Here is a 24,333-nt window from a genome sequence, read left to right on the forward strand (position 1 = left end):
AGAGGTGGCAGACTTGCTGAGGAAGGGCGCGATCGCTTTTTGCCAGAGAAGTCCTCGCGGCTTCGCCAGCAATGTCTTTCTGGTCCAAAAGAAGGGAGGTGGCAACAGACTTGTACTCAACCTCAGAGATTTCAACCAGCATCTGGTGTACAACCATTTCAAAATGGAGGGTATCCACATGTTAGCGGATTTGTTACAAGAAGGAGATTGGTTAGTGCGATTAGATCTAAAAGATGCATATCTTTCTATTCCGATTTTTCCTCCACACCGCAGATTCCTGCAGTTTCAGTGGAACGGCCAGTGGTACGAGTATTTAGCTCTTCCTTTCGGTCTCTCCTCGGCTCCCTGGTGTTTCACCAAGGTAATGAAACCAGTGGTGGCCTTCCTCAGAGAGAGGGGTGTGCGCATGATCATTTACCTAGACGACATTCTGATCATGGCGCAGGACCGGTCAGTGTTGCAACAACACTTGACCATGACTATTTCCTTGTTGCAAAGCCTGGGGTTTGTGATAAATCTAGCAAAGTCAGTGGTGACCCCGGCTCAGGTGATAGATTTTCTGGGGTTCACGGTCAACTCCCTCACGGCGCAGCTGCTTCTTCCACAAGCGAAGTTGAGGGACCTGAAGAAGGAGATCAGGAAACTCCTGGGCAGTCAATTGGTCTCGCTCAGAACACTGGCCAGGATTGTAGGAGTCCTGGCGTCCTCTATCCAGGCGATATTTCCAGGTCCTTTGCACTACAGAGCCCTCCAACGTCTGAAGATCAGACATCTTCAGAAGGGTCTCTCGTATACGGACTCGGTTCCGCTTACGGACGAGGTTCGGCACGAACTCCAATGGTGGCTAGGCCACGTGGATGCCTGGAACGGCAGAGCGATCTTCGGGTCGCGACCAGATGTGGTAATCGAGTCGGACGCCAGCAGATGGGGCTGGGGCGCGCGCTGTGGAGAGGTTTCCACAGGCGGCAGATGGTCGTCTCAGGATCTGGAACTTCACATAAACTGTTTGGAATTACTGGCAGGATCGTTCGCGGTCCGCACGTTATCCCCGAAGCAGACATCATGTTGCATCCTCCTGCGCCTGGACAATGTGTCCGCAGTGAGGTATATCAACAAGTTGGGCGGCACGAGGTCGTCTCTTCTTGTCCAGATAGCCAAAGAGTTTTGGCATTACTGTCTACAGAACCAGATATCAGTCATAGCGGAGTACATCCCGGGTCAGGCCAACCAAGTGGCAGACTGGCATTCCAGACACTTGAGGGATTACAGCGACTGGAAGCTGCTTCCCCAGGTCTTTCTCTGGTTACAGGCGATTTGGGGTCCTTTTCAGACGGACCTGTTCGCATCCAGGTTGACGTATCAACTTCCCCGGTTCTTCAGCTGGAGACCGGATCCGATGGCAACGGCGACGGACGCATTTCTCCAGGATTGGTCGGAGGGGACCCAGTATGCATTTCCCCCCTTTCTGTTGATTCCCAGAGTAATGACTCATGTGATACGGCAAGCGGCGGAAATTGTCATGGTGACTCCGTGGTGGACATCACAAGCGTGGTTTCCCAAGTTGTTGCAGTGGAGCTGCGACCGCCCCCGGCTACTGCCGGATTTTAAGTGGTTGTTGCAGGGCCCTCGTCAGGAACAGCACCCGTTGCTGTTGGAGGGCAGGTTATCCCTGATGGCATGGAGGCTTTCAGGGAACAGTGGCAAATGCCAGGAATTTCGGACAAGGCTGCTGACTTTATCAAGCAGGCTTGGGCACCTTCCACCAGGAAGCGATACTCCGCTGCCTGGAAGAACTGGGTGGATTGGTGCGTGGGACGACGTCTGGATCCCGTGGGGGCAGGATTACCCCAAGTGTTGAACTTTCTATCCGAGAAGGCGGCAGGAGGCCTAGCGTACCGTTCGGTCAACAACTTTCGCTCAGCCCTCTCGGCGGGGCATGCCCTGGTGGATGGTAAACCAGTAGGCATGCATCCGGTTGTTTGTAAGTTGTTGAAAGGCATCAGGGTGGCCAACCCTCCCAAACCCAAGTATACGGGTTTGTGGGATGTCTCAGTGGTGATTTCTTTGCTCGACAGATGGCCGGTTAATTCTCTCCTGTCTAGGAAGCAATTGTGGGCTAAATTAGCCATGTTGCTTTGTCTATCATCTTGCAGAAGATCTTCAGATGTCAGAGCGCTCGACGTAACAGGTAGAGTGTTTACCCCGGAAGGGGTTTCTTTTCATATTACAGGTCGTACTAAAACAATGTCTCGACATATATCTTATAATGCTTTTCCTGACAATGAAAAACTATGTGTGGTCCATTGTTTGAAGACCTACGAGGAATGTACAAAGGCCTTGCGGCCGCAGGGCTGTTCACAATTATTGATTTCTATTCAAAAGCCCTTTAAACCAGTGGCAGCTGCCACTATTGCTAGATGGCTTCGGTTCATTATGAAGGAAGCTGGTGTTGATACAAATATTTTTGGTGCTCATTCAGTTAGAGGCGCGATGGTCCAAGTCATATGGTTTAGGATCAAGTATCCAAGATATTATGCATTGTGCAGATTGGTCCTCTGATTCAACGTTTAAGACGTTTTATTACAAGCCGGTGGGAGATATTACTTCTGTGGTATTTAATCAGCGTTAAACTAGCATAATCTGAAGCCTCCGGTCCTGTAATAGAATCAAAAATTTGCTAGCATTCGCGACAAGAATTTTCAATTCTATTAAGGACACGGAGGCGAGGATTATCCCACCCGGCTTAATGTACTGTATGTATTAAGCTTACCCACCCTTTTATGCAAGGAATACGGTGGTGTTGTTTCCTTTATTTCAGGATCTGATAAGAAGTCGGATTGATCGACTCCGGAGGTCAGGATGTTCCGCCTGAAGATGTTCTTCCACGTTGGAGGATTGTGACTGTTCAAGTTTTGTTGGACTTGTTTCGCCTCAAAGAAAGAGGATGATGGGAGCACGCAAGGGGTTCTTATGGACTGTGGGGGCGTGCCTATACTCATGGGTGTTCATGGGTAATGAAGTTTTATTGTTACTGTTTATTGAAAATATAAATTTTCATTGGCTGCTGTGTTTTATGCAGTAAAGATTGAGAAGCATAATCCTCGCCTCCGTGTCCTTAATAGAATTGAAAATTCTTGTCACGAATGCTAGCAAATTTTTGATTCATGTGGAGACTAGTGTAGCGCACACCTAAGTACAAAGCAATGACCTGCTGCACACTGCTGTGTCCGAAGTACTCTATGCCCAGGGCCACTGGAATGATGCTGCGGGTGGGCAAATTATGCGGCCGGGTCAGGTAAATGATGTGACTAGAAAAGGCAAATTAGGCGGCAATATGCAGCACATTTTGGGATAGTATTACTTCATTATTTTGTCATTTTTCAACTTTAACAGTTGTCTGGGCATTGGGTGCAACTCTCTAGTAGCAGTTTAACACCCAAACACAGCAATAACCTACAGGAAGGTGACAGACAACCAAAGCCAAAGGTCCTTTCAATGCACAGCAACACGTGTTCCTACGTTTTTAGTAACTTTTAAACCGTTTCAGCTAGAAACAAAGATTTTTTTTAATCTGCAGATTATGCAGCAGATGATGGATTATGTGGCAAATGCAGCAAATCTATACTCATATTCCAATATTGCCAATTACGGGTCTAATCCGGATGAAATACATGCTCACAAGATGCATTCAGGAACAAAATGGCTCCCGGCCTACGCTTGAACCTGGTCGGAAAACAGCAGCTACAACCTAGCTGCAAGTATTATTACTAAGTAGAATTCTAGCCTCAAATGTTACCTCATATCCCAATAATATCTAACCCAGTCAACAGAAACACATCTTCCTAAAGCGAGAGCAGCGTTTCCATGAGTTCGTATAAAACAATGATAATAGGAACAACTTATTGCTTCTTGCAGCTATATGATCCAAGAAGTATTGCTATTGTTTTGGTTGCTAGTTGGCAGGACCAAAAACTTAGGGGGGTATGGAAAACTAGCAATGCAATTGCAAACGCATAAACTGAATGCCAGTATCTTTCTCACAGGACTACCAGTGGTGGCCCTCAAGATTTTGTACAGGTGCAACACTGACCCTGGAAGCGTAAGGAGTCTGGTGTACTGGGAATCAAAATCTTTTTGAAGAGGTTGGCAGTGGAAGAAATATCAAGTGATCACAACATTGTGAACAAAACTTAACGGAGAAAAACATTGACAGATTAAGTATTTATAGATTTTCTATACCTAACTCCACATCTACATACCTGGAAGGTATATATATGGTGTTAAGAACAGTAAATGTATGCCTCCCTCTGTGCACTTGCCTACTCGATATTTTGGTTTTCAATATTTTGGTCATTGTATTGTAGCCGCTCAAAGTTCCTTCCGCGGTATTCCAGTCTATAACCGAGGCTGCACGTTTGTACCTGACTCAAGTATAGTTATTGATTAGTGCTTGCTGCTTCAAAGAACCCTGACCCAAATATGAGTCAGGTACTCCTCAACATGTGGAAAGCCAAAGAATTACCTAGAAAGTCAACTATTCATGTTTCATCTTGAAAGTATCACTGAATCGATTAAAGTCTACAATATCCAGGAGAATTTTCTCGCCAGAAAGTGCCTTTAAGTGGTTGTATGTCTGAACAACGCAGGGAAATACTTTGCATGTCTTTACCACACATTTTTCACCACGCATTGTTTTTAGAAAGCATATGCTTTTACAACGTATGCCTTTACCACACATTGATATATATATATATATATGTATATATATATATATATATATATATATATATATGTAAACACTTAAACAATGTATTTGTGGGGGAGACCCCCAACATCCCTGAACTTACTTTAAATGTGTGGTAAAGGCATATGTTGTAAAAGCATATGCGTTCTAAAACCATACGTGGTAAAGTTGGAATGTGGTAAAAACCGAGCTGTAAAGGCTGTTTCCACCTTTAGGTCGATATTGTCTAAATGTTTCAATGTTAAACACATATTATTTTACCAAAGCTCGCAAAACGGTTAATTCAACATTAGCCATAAAAAGGGGGTTGGGGGTGGGTGTCTGTGTGTGTATAAAAAACAAAAGCAAAATAACATCAAGTTAATGATTTTCTGCTTTTTGGGGTAAATAGCCTAGTGTTGGAGAAGAGATGGATTTCAGGTTCAGATGCCAGCATCCCACTGCTAAAGGGTCAAGATTACCATTTCTCTAAAAAACAAAGAGGCATGCTCAAAAGACCTTCCTGTCCAAAACAATGAGAACCTATGGCTCAATAGCAACATTCTTAAATTCACCTGAAGTAAAACCGAATTCCTGTGTTGTTCCCCAGAGCTATTGCAGTACCAACTTCCAAGCAATTTCTGGCCTTGGACCAAGGTCACAGAATTGAAAACACTTCAATCAGTCCAGAACCTACGAGGCCAGATCGACGAAAAACGTTTAATGGAGGCTCATGTTTATAAAACAGTGGCTACTTGCCATGGACTTTGGAGACATTTTAGAAAAATTGTCCCACTTCTACCACAACCGGCTAGTTAGAAGCTGGTAGTGCATTGTACAGTGCTAAACAGACTAGATTATTGAAATTCTCTTTTGATAGGAGCTCCAGAATACGTGTTTAAAAGGCTCCAAAGGATACAAGTGCTGGCCGCTAAATTAGCATTAAACCGGCCTAGATTAGATTTGGCTTCTGGCCCTCTGAAAGAACTCCATTGGCTACTAGTTAGGTAAAGATGTATCTTTAAGGCCATCTGCATAATGCACAAAGCCCTAAACGGAATTGGAGCTAGGCCTCTACAAAAGAAATTCCGCTATTATAAACCTTCACGGTCCCTAAGATCGTCCTGAACAAGCCTGGGTTGTGTGGCTAGCTTCAAAAAGACAAGGCTTGGTGAGAGATCCGTTCAAGTGAAGGCAGCACAAATCTGGAATAAACTACCAATTACACTGAGAACAAATACACAACTACTGAGCTTTGGGAGGAACTTGAAGACATGACTCTTCCCTAATTAGGTGAGGTATAATACAGCTCCTCCATGTGCAATTCTCTAGAGAGACCTCTGTGTAGACTTGTCAGTCTACACAGAGTGCAATAGTGCAAAGATGCCCGCTGGGTGAACGCTGCGCTCTACAAATGTTTCAATAAATAAGTAAAATAAAAGATATATTGGCTCAACAGCGCAGTGCAGAAACTGCACCTGTCTGAACTGGCACCAAAAAACGGAAATCAATATGTTGGTTCAATACGACAAGGGCCACGAATTTTATCATAAAATTAACATATCGTAACTATAACTAGCCGAAAAGAACTTGAGGCTCCGCATTGGTGGAGCATTGATAGGGGATACATATAGAGAACGCAAAATCAGAAGAGAGGGGCGTGTTCAATTACTTCCTGAGCATAGAGCTCTGCAGCCGGCATTAAAAAGAGATACCAGGTGATCTGGTGTCTGCCAATGGACATTCATTTGTAAAGCTGATAGGACTGGCTTGCACTTTGAGTCCTTAATAAAACATTAAAAAGCTGTTCAGTGGTAAAACAAAGCATAAAAGTGGTTGCTTTCAGTATACAGTGTATCTATGAAATAAATAATTGAATGTGTGATGATTGAGTGTACTTTTGAGATGTACAATAGTCCTTCATGCATTGCAATGTAAGCTCTCCATAAAAGGCAGCCACCAAATAGCTAATAACCTGAGGTGAAAAAGCAAATATTATTCTAGGCGGAGCTAAAGTCCACTCTGTGTGTTTCGAAGAATTGATACCAGTAGGTACAAAGACAGCAATTCTGCCAGGGGCCACATTTCTACGGTGTGACTATCCAAAATGATGAGGGAATTTCACAGCAGGAAGACCAAAGATGGGATAGAGAAAGTAGTCAAGAGAAAAGGGATACAGGCTGATATAGGATTGGGTGGGCAGATTCCTATAAGCTTGTCAATAAAAAAACAGGCATTGGCAAAGCCAATAGCCCTCGACTTACGCTCATATTGGTTTTGCCAGTGCTATTTGCCCTTACTGTACAGCATCAACAAAAAGCAAAATGCCACAACTTTTCTGTTGTGGGGAAGCAAGTTTCTTGATTTTTAGTAGCCCAGCAGCTGGTGGGGCCTCCAAAAAGGTAAAAATAAAAAAAGCATTTAAAAGACGGGGGGGGGCAAAGAAGGAGAGGGCAGCAGATAATGTTAATGTTACTAAGATTTTTAAAGCGCTCTGTTACCCTGAGGTGTCCTGGCGCTATACGCTACCATACAAGGGGGAGTGGGCTTAGGTGGGAGGAATTTCGAGCAAGCTTTAGGACACAGGGGGCAATTAAATAACAAGCATTTACAATGCAACGGTTTCGCCTTTGGAAAAGTTAGAGCTATTGGCATTGTAAATGACAACATTTGTATTTATGTGTTGGTTTTGAAAACAGATAAATAAATGGCATTGTCACTTAAATTGGCAATAGCTTAATCTCTCGCAAATGTGAATCCATGCCGAAGAAGTCTACTCTGAGCCCAAACAATCTCTTTAACAAGCACCTCATCATCCACCTTCAATACATCAGAACAAAATCAGAAAGCAGTCTCATTTGAACGCCAAAACCAGATCAGCAAAAGCACTCCCTCCGGGATTAACAATCCAACATCACACCATTCTACAGCTCAGAGCTTGATACCCTTCAGAAAGTCAACTCTGCTTAACATATTGCCAACAAGAATATCAACTACTTCTCTGCATCCTTTTACAAACACAAATGGGTTTCCCAGAGAGTCCTGTAGCATACCAGGGAGTCTCACCAACCAGTATGAATTCATCCAAATAGAAACCTCAATCTGCAGAACTACCGGCCTCCTGCAGAACACTCAAGGGCTATCCTGTCCTCATCATCTCCAACCTTTACATGGAATGCCTGGAGCCCTACTCAAGAGAACACAGAATCAATATCCGCCAATAGGTGGACAACACCAAAGTATGTCAAAACCTACACAGCGTATACATTTTACCCAGAACTTCCCACAATCTCATTCAGAAATGAATGTTGAATGCCTACGAACTCATTAAGACCAAGATAGAATTCCTCCTATTCACCAAACACCATCCTCAAATATGCCGCCTCATTACATTAAATAAACAAACATCCTGATTGGCATCTCTAGACTCTCACCAATCTACACTGCTCATGAATTTCTGCAACTCAAGACTTCCCATAATTTCAATCAGAACTGAATGTCCTCGCACTCACCAACAGCAAAACATAGACTGGCTCTACAAAATGAACCTTGATAGCTTCACCTCCTAGCTGACACTAAAGCAAAAATACCTTGGATTCACCTTTGACATTTACATACCCTTTAAATAACTTGTCAGCAAGAAAACCAAAACAGTCTGGTATGAACATTCCTTCCTGTTGAAAGTAAAATCACCCATGACACTGACTTCAGAACAATTATACAAGTATTCATACCCTCTTGCATCTAGACAGAGGTAAGTCTCTCTTCTACTATCTCCCTAACACCACACTGACAAAAGTACACTTGTAAGAGTAGATTTTACGTATTCAAGAGTTTATTGATGAAGTATGCAAGTTATGACTCAATATGTCATACACTCAAAGAAACTGCACCCATGTTTCAGAGTAGATTTAGACTTGGAATGCAAACCAAAAGTCAATTCAAATGTATGTAATTTGAGTGCTCTTCCTAAACAGTGGCAGATACAGCAACGCATAGCCAGTCAAGAGGGAGATCCGAATTAGCGCATCACATAAAGGCATTGTTACTTTCTGGAGTTATTTACCCCTATGCATTATGGTATCTTGAGTCATACTCACATTCAGTCAAATCCCTTCTGATTTTAAGTCAAATACTGTTTACTTCATCAAGGTATCTTCTGATTAAATTTTCATGTAATGTTTTCATCTTGTGTTAAATCTGACTCCTCACACTGCTCAGTAATTTAGTAAAGGATTGTCGCAAGTGTATTCAGCTGGGACTTAGTTACAACAACCAGGTGTGCAACTTCACTGAGTGGGATCTTTACTTTCAGGTTTAATAATCTCAATACTTTCAGGAATGATGTTATGCATTATACTACATTAAGTTCCCAGCTGGCTAGATATCTCAAAGATGCTCGACAGTATGCCCTTCATTGTAAGGAACGTCAAATCTTGAAGGCTCTATTTTGGACACAAATCTGAACTTACAGTCACAGAAACTACTTCGCCCAAGGAGAACATTACCAAATCAGACTTCTAAGAGTAATAAAGTCTCTAACATATGCTGATGGCATTAAGACAATACTTCAATCACTGATGCTTACAATGGTGGATTATGCAAACTCAATACTGTCCAGCATTCCTAAAATCTACTTGGCCCACTAAAAGTAGCCCTTAATGTTTCACCTTACACAGTCACTATCTCCTGTAGATCTAAATTACTAACGCAATACTTTGGGTTTTTCTCTCTATCTCTGTCAACACCATTAGAAAACGTATATAAAGAGTACAGAACTTAAGAACATGTATCCTAATGAAGGCTCTATACATCAAAAGTTGAAGCTGAAACAGTAGTTTAAATTTGTGGACGTTGATTGGTAGGATTAGGGTGTGCAAATTTTAAATCTCGCAAATAAAAAAGCAGTGGGCTGCACGGTCAATGGGTGAGATGACCAAAGTTCGGGATGGGCTATTCCCATGACAAGGTCTGTACTGATTTTCATTAGGTAGGTCTCGAGGACTGAGTTTGGTGGACAGGAAACTCTGTCGCAACGGCAACCAAGTCTAAAGAAAAATTATCTTCCACACCATGGGTGAAATCGCACAAGGTGTGGGGCTAATTAACTCTCTTTAGGAGTTTATTTTTGAAAAATAAAAACCTTTGGAAGAGTTTGATGGAGCCGTTCATAAAACCTTTCTTACATAATGCATACAAATGTTCAAGGGGCTAGCATATACCTAAATATGGCAAGCAGTGTAAAGGCAGGGTGGCTGATGTAAAGCCATCTGCCATTCTGTCTGCCTTCACTCCATCTAACAAACCTTAAATCTGGCCCTCTGTCTAGAGTGGTGCAGTGGGTGGAAAACAATGGGTTGGAATGCTACCCAGAGTGATTAATTGCAAGCATTTGTCCCATTACTTTTTGGGTGTTTGATTGCCAGTAGTATATCTGGAAACCTGACACTCGTGGGCTTTCCAAACCTACTACTGCCAATGTTTGTAAATTCCAGACAGTAGTAAATTTCCATCAGTTCAAGGTGGAGTAATATGAGTGCGAATTTACAACTTTTTTGCTAAAGTGGTCAAAATATGTTTAGGTTTCTGATACAAAAAATAAAAACTTCAAACCTGTTAGTGAAATCGGGACGATGGGAAAACCAAGAAATACATAGCAAATCCAATTCTGGGCCTACCAAGCAAAGAATGCATGTATTTGTGGGTGCACAATCGAAAGAACACCGCTGGAGCTACGCCCGTTTACAATGTTTCTAATTTGTAATCCGACAACCACATTGACTCAAAACGTTATCACACGTTGGTCTCGATTTGTGAACAAATCGTGCACGTATGTAATTGTTTAGATTTCACTGTCAACTATTGCTTGTTATATCAAGCACAAATAAACGAATCATAGTTGCAGATTATATCTATTGTAAATGGTAGCCCTACATGTATCACTTCATAACATCTACCGCGGTCACTTACTGGTGGGTGGGTTATATATGCGGCCCATGTCTGATTTTGAAATCTGCACAGAGCAAGGGGTGTACCGATCACAGAGCATGGTTGGGCGATGTGGCTTAAAAACATTTGTCCTCATAAGAAAACGCTGGTGGCGGTCAACTGATCAAGGCCGAGGCAATCAATGGGATGGGAGACACAAACTCTGGAGTTTAGTGGTGCTGAATTCGACATTAAAGCCGGGCATGAAATAATGGGAGGGCTAATGTGCGCAAGGGAATTCAGTGTATCCGTGGGTGTGAGCTGGGGTGTCATGAGGAAGCAAGGTTCTAAATAAAGATCTTCTTATGTCTCCTCTACGTAAAGCTCAATGTTGGGCCCTGGCTCATAAAGCCGGCAACCCTTTCTATCTCCTCTGACTCATCACCCCTTCCCCCGGTTTCCTCGTCCACCCGGTGCATTTACGCACCGTCTTCCAATGCACTTTACCAATAGGCACTAAGGGTTCACCTCTGAGGGATACTCGTTAATACTCAATGAGCTCCTGGTCCCTACTCGCGATCACCCTGCTGCCCCTCACTCGCGATTCCCTCCCATGGCGCTATTTATCCATCAGTCTGCACTCTGCACTCGCTACCTTTTTTGGAAGAGTCGTGCGGACCCTTAAGATCAACACATTACCCTATAATAAGAACTCCCTCGCCAGCACTGCGTAAACATAGACAGTCACATACCATCTCCCCCAGGGGGACTCACTTCTCCGGCTGCCGCTCCCTCTTGTCGCAGCTTCCGCTCTGTCTCAGACAGTTTGAGACGTCAGCTCTCGCGAGAACTGGGAGGAAAATTGGAGCGATTGCGCGAGACCACAGGAAAAGGGAGACGAGCAGTCGCTCCCTCCTTGCTGCCTGCTCCTGCGCAAGACAGAAAATGCATCGATAGGAACAGCCTCTGTGAGGACTGTGGGCGTAGTCCTGAAAGCCTCCGTCTTTGCATACATAATGGGGTCAGGCAGGAAATCCTAGTTGTTTTGGGCGGCGGTTCCTGAGGCGAAAGGGAAGAAACTATGCCGTATGGCCTGACCCCAGCATGGCTGTGGTTAGGACCTGCCTAGTCCCAATGTCCAGTACATATTTTACTTTCTAGACTAGAGCATTGGTGCCTATTTTCTACTTGTGAGTAATGAGCAACGATTGAGGTCGAATTGCTATCCAACATCTGAACCATCTGAACAGCAATGAGAACATACCTATAACGATGTGGTATAAAAAAGGACTGTAAAGTGAATACCTGTAATAACAAGTCAGGTCCCGGGCCGGCCAGCCAATCACAGCGCGGCCCGGGGAATGACGTCACGGGGGTGTCCCGGGCCGGCAGCCAATGACAGCGCGGCCCAGGACAAAGGGGCGGGACTTAAAAAAAGCCCGAGAAACGCCCCCGAATCGCGTTTTCACGAGAAAGCGTGATTGACAGCCTCTGTCTCCCAATGGCTAGCCTCCATTTATGGAGCTAGCCAATGGGAGACAGAGGCGGAACCAAAGCCCATATGTAGGATCATGAGGTTTCGCCATGGGCGGAGCAACTGCTACGCAGTTGCAACGCCCAGGGCGAAACCTAAAAATGTAAAGAAAAGCTGGGGCGGGGAGAAGAGAGAAATAGAGTGCATGGGTTGCACAGCAGGCATAAAATAGAAAAACAGCAAACAAGGGGGAGAGGAAGTGGAGTACGGTGGGAGTAACACAAAGCGTGAGGTGTGTGTTTGACAGGAAGAAGCAGAACACGAGGGGCACAGTTGGAAAACACGTGCACTCTCATGGAGTGCTGAAAGACAAAGATAAAGATAAAATGTGACCAGCAGAAGGATACAAGTCACACTATAAAATGGAAGATGCTCAAGAGGAGGGACAAACACAAGAAGAGGAAGGAAAGCCATCAGATAAGAAGCAAACCAATTAGAGTGACAGTAAAGCCAACCATTTGTACTCACTCACTCACTCACATACACTTTAAGGCTTTGGTATGGCCTACAAGAAGCCTTCGCATACAATGACTAAAAAAATACAGTAGAACAGCTGTTTCTTTTTTTTATTTTTAAAAAAAAGTTTTATATAGTGCGAACTTGACCCCAATCGGGCATCAGAGCGCTTTACATAGCACCAGTTGCATTCCATGAGGACACATTCTTTTTTGTTAGGCAATGACTAGAATGTCGACAACTAAATTCGGACTATTAGAATACAGCAACATCAGTCATGGTAAAGTGATGTCGATCCAGACTTGCCCTTAAAAGCACCTAATGGGGAAAGACAGTGCTGAATTTAGCGCTCCTTAGAATGACTCTTACTCTGCAAAAAATGTAAATATGTAAAATGTTTCTGCCTAATCACAAGAGTGTTAGATTACTTTAAACAAGATGGGGTGGGTTAAAGAATTACATTTACAAGACATAGAAAATATTTTCATCCAAAATACATTTTAATTTGGAGCACTTACCTCAATAATGCTTAGTCTTTCCACGCTGGCGCTCACAGCATAATCGGTTGTAGTTTCATGATATAAATCATCTGAAAAAATGTGAATATTTAAGATTATATTGCATAGATTTCAGAAAAGTAAAATATATTGACATTGTTAATGTTATGAAAACTATTATGCACAGCCCCAGGCAGTGCTAGGCGCACCTATTAGACACTGCAAGCAACCACCTAGGCCCCCCCCATTAAGAACATGGTGGTGATATAGCAGATTGTAACAAGCATCGGCAATGCCAGTAGGTCTGGTTTTTAAGGAAGCAACAGCAAATAACATGAGAATGGATCTGTATTTGTGTGGAAGTAAAGAACTGTAGAATAATATTGGTGTAGGCTAAAGGGTCAAGTAACAGTTGCACTGGCAAGCTAGACCTAAACATCCACATGGTAACTGCCCTTCTCTGCCAGAGAAAAACACTTTAAATTATCTAGTTTTCTAAGACACTTTAATAACTTTATATTGTGGTGTGTGTGTGCCCCGAAAGTTCAACCTCAAGCATCTGAATTAATGAACAAAATGCTCACACCTGTGTGGAAGGCAATAATTTTTTTGTGTAAGCACACAACTTCTGTCCAATCAAAACAAGTACTCCTGGCTCCCAACATATAGGTGGAGCTAAAGCCCCTCTCTAGTGATGCTCACATAATTATCTGGTAACAGCTGCGCTGTCAATCCAGACCTTAAAAATGACAGGTAACTGGGCTACCAGACAATTTTCTCACTATGCAGCATTGCAAACATTTCTGTAAACTGCAGGAAGTTGTGATGGTAATAGTGCACATCTCCTGTTTGTTTGCAAAAATATCTCAGTCTGCCTTTAGCTTGTAGATGACACATGCAAAAATGACAGGCAGAAGCAATGTCTCTAACGGATATTCCCTAATTTCTGATAAAACAGAGGAAATGGTTGCTCCTAATGTCCATACCACCAGAGCTAATTCCGCCACCAGATGTCCTTGGACGTTCTAAATGGAGGCCAGAGAGCTAGGCAATGGGGATCCCATTGCAGCCCTGTAAATGAGTTTTTACTTGCTAGCTTTACTGCTGGGGACACAATGTCCCCTCCCCCAGAAGCAAAGTTCCATGCAGTGGCTCTGGCACTTGGTTTATAAAAAAACACCATGGCACCTCAGCATGAAAAACAGGAATCTTACACTTCTGAAGGACACTCATCAAAAGTGTGTCTTTATGAATTATGGTGCACAGTGAGCTGCAGTGCATAAGGTATTGTCATGGCTGCAGCCAGCAGGAGCCATCACCAGGGAATATGCTGTGCTTATGAGAAGAACCTGCTGTTACAACATGAAGATTAAACATAATTACACACAACAACATTTCAACATAGGTCTCTAAGATATGTTTCACTGGTCAATACATAGACAGGAGGGGGAAGTCAACTCCATACAGTGTCTGTCAAGAAGCACAGGCAATGACCATTGTGCGTGACAGCAGCCAAGGCGGATGGGTGAAAAGTAGCGCACTGCTCCACAGTGGAAACAAGTAGAAAACAAGTTTTAGTATTTTGTATTTGTGCTGATTGGATACTTCAGAATTTTCACCAGAAATACTTTACATAAATGACATAAACATAATTTAACAAAATGTCTTATTTTCTCCCTGATTTTGGGGAAAAGGATAAGTTAGTATGACAATCCAGAACATAGCAATCAGCACATGTAAGTTCAAGACAGTCTCTATCAGGCAGTGACCCTCGCCACGGTTGGTGTTTGGATCTTCTAATTGTGGTTGTATGAGTAGCCACCAGTGGCTTTGCATCGATAGAAGGGTGGTTTTTAGGTCTCGCGTAGCGTTGCAGCACAACGCGCTGCCCATCTGCGAGACCTCTTTTGAGCAAGGAGATTTCAGAAGGGGACTTGTAGCCCCACCCATCATTTTCATTGGGTCACGTCAGCGTTTATGCTAAACGCTGGTTTCCCATTGAAAAGGATGCTTTCTGGTCACTGCCCTTTCTCCCTTTTGGATGGCCCATCCGGACTGGGTTGTCTGCTTCACGGATGTCGTGAAGCACTTTCTCATCTTTAGGGGAGGCCATCTGTTTCTAATTAGCATGGCCTTAGTGCGGCCATGCTAATTAGAAACAGATGGCCCCCCAAAAGATAAGAAAGTCTGCAGGTACTACCCTGCACACTGAGGCCCAGGCGAGCGAGCAAGCGCGAGCAGCTCTCCTGTCTTTCTAGCTGTTATTACACAAAGACTTCCTGTCCCTCTGAACATGAGTCAGTGTGACTCAGTCTCCACAAGCCCCGCAAAGGCGCTTTGTGTGTTGTCAGCTCTTCTTCAGATATAACCTAGCGACATCATTTGGACTGGAAAACTAGTCAACTTTCACTAGTTGGCTGGTTGGGAAAAGGTGCAGTTGAATTTCTCAAGAAGCCCTGACGGCACTGGTTGTGCTCGCCTGTGGCTCTCGAGATGTTCATGTTTGTTTGTGTGCCGCATCATCCCTGACGTCATTCTGGGCACAGTAGCGTGTTTTCAGACCGTCGGAGGATCCCGTGGTTTGAATCGGTGAGCCGACTTGGAAAAGCGCAGGACTCCAACGAGATTTTCTTCCAGCGTCCGCAGGCTCAACTCCTTTCTTTTTGGGCTCTTAGTAACGTTTTTTAATTTTTTCTAATCACTCTCAACTTCTTCATGCAATTGGTCCAAGAGATACACATTCATTATCCCAGGATCACTCAGTTTGTAGCATGTGAGAAAGCTGGGATTAGAATGCGTTAGTCTCCGGTTTGTGAATATTGCCAGTGCACACACTGGATTACATCTGCTGCCCCTCATGAAGAGGGGGCTGGGCTCCTACTGCAACGCTTTTACTCCAGAATCGTAGTTAGCTAGATTTGGGAATATGGTTGCAAGGACTCTGGTGAGATGTTTTTCTCGCCTCTTTATCCCTATTTATTTACCTCACAATATCTCATTCTTTTTATTTTCGACTTTGTTTCAGTTTAAGTTTTCTTTCCCAGGCACACTCTGTCTTTCCTTTGTCATGTCTGGACCAATTGTGTCACATCCTCGTTTGATTTGATTCAGGTGTGCACCATAAAAGACCTATATAAATAATACTATAATCTCATAACCCAGACAGAAAGAAGTGTCCCGTACAGCTGTTCCTTACAACTGGCCCATTTCAGCATGACATTAACACAAGATGGACCCTGGGACGCCAGTAAAGAGTAATGTGTAGCTGAGAGGAGGCAATGGTTGAACCAGGATTGCCTGCATACATTTGTTCCATAATTCATTACTGGTTTCCAGGTTGTTGCTGTGCTTGCAAATGGACCCCCGGATATTTGCCTTTACAGATGAGATTAACTACCCGCGTGGGTTAGGTTTTGTATTGCTTTGCATACTTTCTTTTGCGCCACCTTGATGTTTCAGTAAATCCTTATTCAGGGATATGTTATAGCTAAAATGTGTAAATGCTGAAGACTAGAAGTGGAACCGTGGAGGATAGTCCGCATTGATTTGCCTAGGATTTGGGGTCCTGCTATATTTTTATCAGCATTCTCTGTCATATCCTGGGTAGTCGCCATCATTGAGTGTGTTTTGTTTCTTCAAAAACTGACGAAGGTTCTGAAGTGGGCCTACAAAAGGGCCATAAGGGTTGGAATAATCGTCCCAGCAATAGCACAGATAAAAAAGAAATGAATAGCGTGGGGGAACTGTGTAAGAGAAAGCAAGCTGCAAATTAGTGTTGCAGGTAAAAAAAATTCTTCTACTGTGTCACCAACTATTGTAAATGTAAATGTAGTTGAGCTTATATAGCGCACAGCTACCCGCAGTGGGTTTCCCGGCGCTTGCTTAGGGAACCCTTCCTGGTATTCCCCTGTGAGATAGCAGGGTATCCACAAGGTGAAAGTCAGGCATCCCGCCACGAGGGGCCGTTGTGGAGATTAAGCAAGCTATTGCCCAGAGTCGCAGAGTGTGAACCCATGAGTCGAGGAGGCACCGGGGCGAGAATTATCGAGTCCGTGGAATTTTTAGCCCAAGACCCCGCCGAGGCGGGGAATTGAACCCTGGTCCAGGACCGATCTCAGCTTCCGGGTCTGCTGCCTCTAACCCCTGAGCCACACTTCTCAACTATTGCTGCAGGCTTCATCCCCCGAAGGCTGTACCAATCTCCAGGCATTCAGTTACTGAGCCTCCATGGCCGCAAAGAAGAACCCCCAGTTATGTAGCTATATTTTTAAAGAAACGTGACTTAAAGGTCAAAAATCCTCAATGACAAAAAACATACACGTGTAGTGGCAGTGGAAAGGGGTGCCTTTTCACCTTTTCTACCTAGTTACTTATTCAACTAGCCGCAATATTGTCAATCATTTGCACTGCAATAGGTCTCGCATTCGCACGATTTTAAGCTATTAGTATTAGAAATAACAATGCCTAGTATTTATGTTTTAAAACCCAAAACATAAATAGAAGGCATTGTCATTTACAATACCAATAGCTCAAAATCGTGTGAATGCGAGACCTATTGCATTGCAAATGCTTGTTGAGGGTAGTTGGTGGGCTAAGGGCGGGGGTAAGTGTGGTCAGGTCAAGGGGGGAGAGGGTTCCAGTGGAGTGCACATGGACAGCAAAGAATCGAAAGCGGCGGCTGTAACTGTCTTTGATGCAGCGAGGCGATGCTGATATTGAGAATCAACACAGCTGCAGCGTGGAGGGAGACAGGCTGGGATTCCAGAAGTGACAGGGCTGTGAAAGTTGAGTGCTCTCTCCATTGGTGAGAAGTAACACTGAGTGAGGAAAGTGGCCCACAGCCTCTCTTATCAGCCTCACTACTGCAGTACCCACTCCCTCCCAGACTTCCTGGCTACAATAGTGGGCCACAGAGCTTGCTACTGCTGTGAACAGATCTAGGAGCTGCCCGTGCAGATAAGAGTGGTGGGGCTGGGAGGGTGGGAACTCAACAGATGACGACAAGGGAAAATTAAATAAATAATACATTTTACCTCGTCGTCTGTCCAGTCACCGGCCCACCCCTCTTACTTGCACGGGCCACTCGTGATGATGTACTATTGACCTACAGCTGCATTATTTAATAGAAGGTCACAATAGGACACCACACTCCCCAGCGATATGAAAAAGAATCTAAGTGTCATCCCACCAACCAGGTGTCCCCTCTGAACGCTTGCATGTGCAATGGCGAGGTGACATTCACCGCAGCCATAGCAGTATCGGTTTGTTTTGGGACTCCCTTTACCTCCAAAGTGCAAAGCCAACCCCTATGAAACAGTCAGTACCAACAACCTACATGCAAACATGTCTTAGTGAACTAACAACATCAAACATGCCAGTAAGAAAACCTGCACCGCTTTAAGCACGTGTGTCTGATCCCACGAATGAGCTTTCTTCTCTGAGCTCTGGCTTCCAGAAGCTCTTTTATTTCCATATGACATAAGGTTTAACTGTTCATTTTCATGAACCGGGGTTGTATCAGCAGCATAGGTGCAGGTGGGGCAGCTGTGCCTGACGAGAACCAGGAGCTGGGCTGCTACAGTCACCAATCACACTTCACAAGACAAAGGTCCTTAGCAAACATATAGGAATATACAGAGAATAAAATATAGACCGTATTAGGTGGATGAGGGTGGAAATGTGAAGGCTTACCCCGGTGCGGGTACAAGGAAGGCTCAAGGGTAGGAGGGTCAACCAGAATCCGCCTGGATAAGTATGGTTAGGAACCGCTGTGGGGCAGAAGGGTTAACCATACGTACCCAGGCGGATTCTGGTTGGCCCTCCTACCCTTGAGCCTCTTTTACTGAATGCAAGTGGCCAATCTGCTCAGTCTTTGCCTGTACTCTTGTATTAGTTGTTTGTTCAAAACTGTTTGACTTGTTTTTCCACTACTTCACACCTCCCCCTCGTTGTAGGGTACAGGACTGTGCCCTACTTTAAATGTTGTTGTTCGTTCATCCTCCACTTTATTACTGAAATATTATATGAATAAAAATCCATGTCCGGCTGGACATTGGAACTATATAGCAACCTAATACGGTCTATATTTTATTCTCTGTATATTCCTAAATGTTTGTTAAGGACCTTTGTCTTTTGAAGTATAATTGATACCCGTGGTCCTCAGCCAATTTACGGGTTCCCTTGTTTATATAGAAACCACAGTCACCAATCACGACAGGGCTGCCAGGTCACTCTATATTTCCATGCAGCGCTCTCCTTTTACATTTATTTATTTCCAAGTATTAGTACATTTATTTGTAGTTTAAACTCGCCCATGTAAAAATAACCAATATAACATTAGGTATTAAAACATTTTCGGGAATAACTTAAAAAATGAAGTACCAAACTAAAACATAATCTTAGATTTGTTCATCACTTGTTGTCACAGATACTGTTTCGACAACATCCACAATGAATTTGAGTGCCACATTAAAGCCCAGGACAGCAAACAATGGGCCCGATTCACAGAATGAAGTTAAGACTCAATCCTAAACGTACTACTATTTTGGTACTCACAGAATGCACTTACTACTTTTGGCATTCACAGAATGAACTTACTACTTTTGGTATTCACAGAATTTATGATTTTGTCTTAAGACAAACTTAAGACAGACTTAAGACAAAATCCTAACTTCTGTGAATACCAAAAGTAGTAAGTTCATTCTGTGAATGCCAAAAGTAGTAAGTGCATTCTGTGAATACCAAAATAGTAGTAAGTTTAGGATTGAGTCTTAAGTTCATTCTGTGAATCGGGCCCAATGTCTTTTAAGACAAAGTGCTGTGGCCATCCTACAAACGCTATCCAAATTTAGTAGAAGGTCAATTCAATTACAGCCATGGGGTGGTGCAAGAAATTGCATGGTAAAGGACAAGTAAGGTGCATCTGGAGTGCAATAAGTGGGGGCCATCTTAGAATGGCTTAAGAGAACATGAAAATATGGCTTTCCTCCTATTAGCAGCAGGCGGCAGATGGAGTGTTGGGGGTTCAAGAAGGCGCTGTGGAAGGGCATGTTTTTTCCATAAAAAGTGAAGGAGGAGCAGAAAACAGAGTCATAGAGAGTCCAAAGAGAAGGAGAAAGTGAGAGAAAATAGTGCCTCAAGCACTGCAAATCAGTGTTCCGACATGATGAGTAAAAGGATACAGCTTATCCAATCCAAGCATAATGAGATGGAAATGCTTCTGAGACAGAGCACACACAAGAATTGAGATAGGCAAGAAAGGCATCATACCAAAAGCAAAATGCAGACCCAAAGCCTACTCTATATAATACTGGAGACAATAGGTATTGGACCAACGGCTAAAGCTATCTGTAGGCAAGACCTAAAACAATTTCCATCAGGGAAAAGAAAGCACTGCAGCCCTGGCATGTGACACCATCTAGTGGGACAGAAAAGTGCATCTGCCTAATTATTAATAAACAGACTGGCATGCTTTAAAATCTATACATTAATTTTGCAGTAGGAGCACGGGGCCCTGCCATAGTGAAGGGCTTGAAGCATAATGCCATCTCTACTCTCCCTTGGTGCCGGCCCTTTAAGCCTGCAGAAATTCGGCCCTTTCAACCTGCGGAAATTCAGCCATTGATTGCAAAAACCTGGCACATATCTGGCAATACAACTTTCCCACAATGATGTCATATCCTAGCCAACCATGTCGGCTTTGCCTTGGACTTAATACCAATTTGCAGTTGCTTCAAAGTGCCAAAAAAGGGGTGGCAATACAGAGCATAGGCAATGAAAGTAAGTCTGTGTTCAGAAACCGAGCATCATCCAATGGGCCCGATTCACAAAGGTAAACTGAGACGAAAGTCTAACTTTATGACTTTCGGTATTCACAAAGGGTGTTTAGGAGTAGAAAAGTTGGACTTTTGTCTCAGTTAAACATATGTTTTAGTCTTAAGTTTAACCTTTTTGTTCTCAGTTAAACTTAAGACCATAACTTACGTTTAATTGAGACAAAAGTCTAATTTTACTATTCATAAATGCCCTTTGTGAATACCGAAAGTCGTAAGGTTAGACTTTCGTGTCAGTTTACCTTTATGAATCAGTCCCAATGTGTTTATAGTGGTAGGGTGAGGTGCTCTGAGTGGTGCAGACTCAAGATGAGGAGGGCAGTGTGATTCCTCTGTAGGATACAAGATAAATTGGTAATTTGGTTGGTAAAACAGTGTAGATGGCATTATAAAGATCCAAACTACATGTAGCCACTGTGAGGACCCATGTCACACGGTGGGGAATGAATACCATAGGGCAAAAATGACTTATTGTAAGGATATGTGGAGGGAAATGCTTTTCCTCCAAAGAGAGATGAATGTCTAGTTAGAAACAAAGGTTTATGACTATTTCAGAGGGCAGAGGTGAGGGTCAGTATGTCACCCAATGGAGCAGGAGGTTGGATATAGTTTAGCCCAGGACCTAGGTCTTAGGATCGGACACACTGAGACAGAGCATGATTTGGTTCACACAGTCTTGGATACTCGTTGTGGATGGTCCAATCCTTAGCAAGTTACCAAAACCTGCCAGCAGATTTCGTTGGAGAAGGGTGTCACATGGGTACGAATGAAACCCAATGTTGTGAGATTCAATTATTTGAGCCATGTTTATGTTAATTAAGTTGTTGTGCAGATGCGTGTGGATCTTTCTTTTTGATGGGGAATGTTTTGGCAAAGAAAGTACCAAGATTAATCAGGCAAGTCTGGTTCGTCGGGCAGGAAGTGATTCAATTGAGAGCTCTCCCTCTGATTTAGGCATGAGTATCTTAGCAGTTAAGGAGCACCTTGTGATGGGGCGTGGCCAAGATGGCGGCGAGAGCAGTCGCACTGTGCTTAGACCCGCTCCGAGCCCGCCGCATATATCCTGCTAATACAGTGTCTTCAAGTAGCAGCCCCTTCATTTTGGCACCTGAGGTTCCCCAGAGCCATCTCCCGACCACACCGAAGCTGCCGATCAGTGGGAAAGCACGAGAGCTGCGCACCGCTCGTGTGAACATGGAGCTTGGGGCTCTGACTGGAGACGAGCGGCTTTGCTGCCGGCAGACGTCCACATGCTCCAGTGGGACGCTTCTCCCCGCACTGGTGACCAGCAGCAGTGCCAGCCCCCAGCCCAGCTTTAGACCCATCGGGGACCCGTGGACCATCGACGTGGATTCTGAATTGCTCAGCGCTGACTGGGCCAGAGAGCCGCAGCCCTGCTGGTACGCCGGGACGCGCGGCCTGCGTCATTCCTAATGGATGTGCATCGGAGGCCTCACTACGGTGTGCTGCGAGTGAAGAGCTATTGGAACTCCTCAGAGGGGCAACAGGGACGAGCATAGGACGCACTTTTAGCCCCCTCGTACCCCCCTCTTAAAGCATAGCATTGCCTGTTGTAACTTCACGGATCTGCACCGCTCACGGCCGATCGTGAGACGGAGGCACCACTGGCACAGCGCTCAGGTGAGGGAGCATACACGAACACCGCTGCAGTTCCTTCGGGGACCCCCCGTTCCCTGCCTCACGCTGACTGCCTATGGCCCCCGGTGAGCGGAGACCCTACGCGGGCGCCTGGGAACCCATCGAAGAAGGACACAGCCCACACCGGAGCTCCGCCATTGTGTAGATACGTTAGGCCATGTGCCCTGCTGCCTTGTTGAACAACACTGAGACGGGTGAACCGGAAAGGTGGCACTCTAATACGGAGGCGTCAAGGGTCCCCGTTGCTGTGGGATCAGGAGCAGTGTGTGCGCCCGGATACAGCCCCTTCGGTCTCCCCCCCACCTCCACGTTGGTCCAGCCGGCCTGGGCTTGGGCCACCGAAGCAGGTCAGCTACGCACGTGTGCACTCTCTGATCCTACCTGTTGCCTGAGACTGCTCCCTTGCACACTTCTGCCCACCCACCGATTAAGGCCACTCCGAGAATTTGGGCATACCACCGGCGCTGACCCAGTGCGGCACTCTACCCTTGTGCCCACCTCTCTCCACTAGAGTTGTCGGGAATGCACTCCTTCTACACAGGCGTATATAGAGCCTGGTATCTGTGGACACTTCGCTGAGGCTTCTGGACCGCGGACACAGCCTCTCGACCTGTCCCCCTCCATCATTCTCGGTCCTCCTCCCTGGACTCCGGCCACCAACTGACGCCACAATGGGTAAACCCAGAACGGAGAAGCCCCAGGCGCAAGACCTGGAGCCAGCGCCTCCAGGCGCGAAGACTATGACTCACCCTGTGTCATCCTCCTCAGTGGACCGTGGCAACCATTTGCACACATTTGGCGAGCTGCTGGTGGCAATCCTGGATATTAAAACCACCCTAGGAACGAAGATTGACTCCTTGAGTATCGATATGGGTTATCTCCGTGAGGACCACAAGAAGCTGAAGGGCAGGGTAGAGGAGTCCGAATCCACTTTCATGTCACTGCGCCCCATGGTATCCGTACGGCCACCCCTCCAACAGGAGGTAGATTACCTGAAAGCATGCGTGGAGGACCAGGAAGGGCGCTCACGCCAAAATAACGTGCACATCGTGGGCCTTCGCGAACGAGCGAAGTGCGCCAACATGGAACTCTACCTAGAGGAATGGTTCTCAAAAGACATCCTGCAGGGGAAAATCTCTACGTTTTTCTCTATAGAACGTGCGCACAGGGTACCGGGGGGCCCTCCACGCCCAGGTGCCTTCCCCAGGCCGGTGATGACAAGACTTTTCAACTATCGTGACCGGGATCATATCCTACAGGTCACCCGAGCCCAAGGTCAGTGGCAAGTTGACAACTCTGCGGTCCATATCTACCCGGACTACACCCTGACGGTGCTGCGCCGACGATCCTCCTACAGGGATGTCAAGAAATGCCTGAGAGACCATGACATTCAATACTCCTTGCAATAGCCAGCGCGCCTCCACATCCGCCACAAGGAGGGCACAGTGTTCTGCAACAGTCCTGAGGAAGCGTGGTCATGGATGAAGCAACAGGGCCTAGCACGTGGTCCCCCCACCTCATCGCCGGATCCTCAACAGGCCTGGAAACTGGTGGAGCCCCGCAGGGGACGGGGCGGAGGATGACTTCGCCAACCAATGCAGGCCTAGCTGGCTCAGGAGCAAGCACAAGCCATCAAGACGGCGGAACACATCAGTAGCCCCACATCTTCTCAAAGACTGGACTCGGACGCGGCAATGGACCAAA

General features: G+C 45.1%; 1 protein-coding gene across 8 annotated transcripts in view; it reads right to left on the minus strand.

Moving 5' to 3' along the window:
* PITPNM2 (phosphatidylinositol transfer protein membrane associated 2) overlaps window positions 1-24,333 on the minus strand; it is a 1,093,290-nt gene that overhangs the window by 272,830 nt on the left and 796,127 nt on the right. For all 8 annotated transcript variants that reach the window (XM_078667590.1, XM_078667587.1, XM_078667588.1 and 5 more), the window contains exon 11: window positions 13,160-13,230. In XM_078667590.1, coding sequence (XP_078523716.1) covers window positions 13,160-13,230 — 71 coding nt within the window. The remainder of the gene's footprint in view (window positions 1-13,159; window positions 13,231-24,333) is intronic.

This window comes from Lissotriton helveticus, chromosome 11 (assembly GCF_964261635.1).
Source record: "Lissotriton helveticus chromosome 11, aLisHel1.1, whole genome shotgun sequence".
NCBI lineage: Eukaryota > Metazoa > Chordata > Amphibia > Caudata > Salamandridae > Lissotriton > Lissotriton helveticus.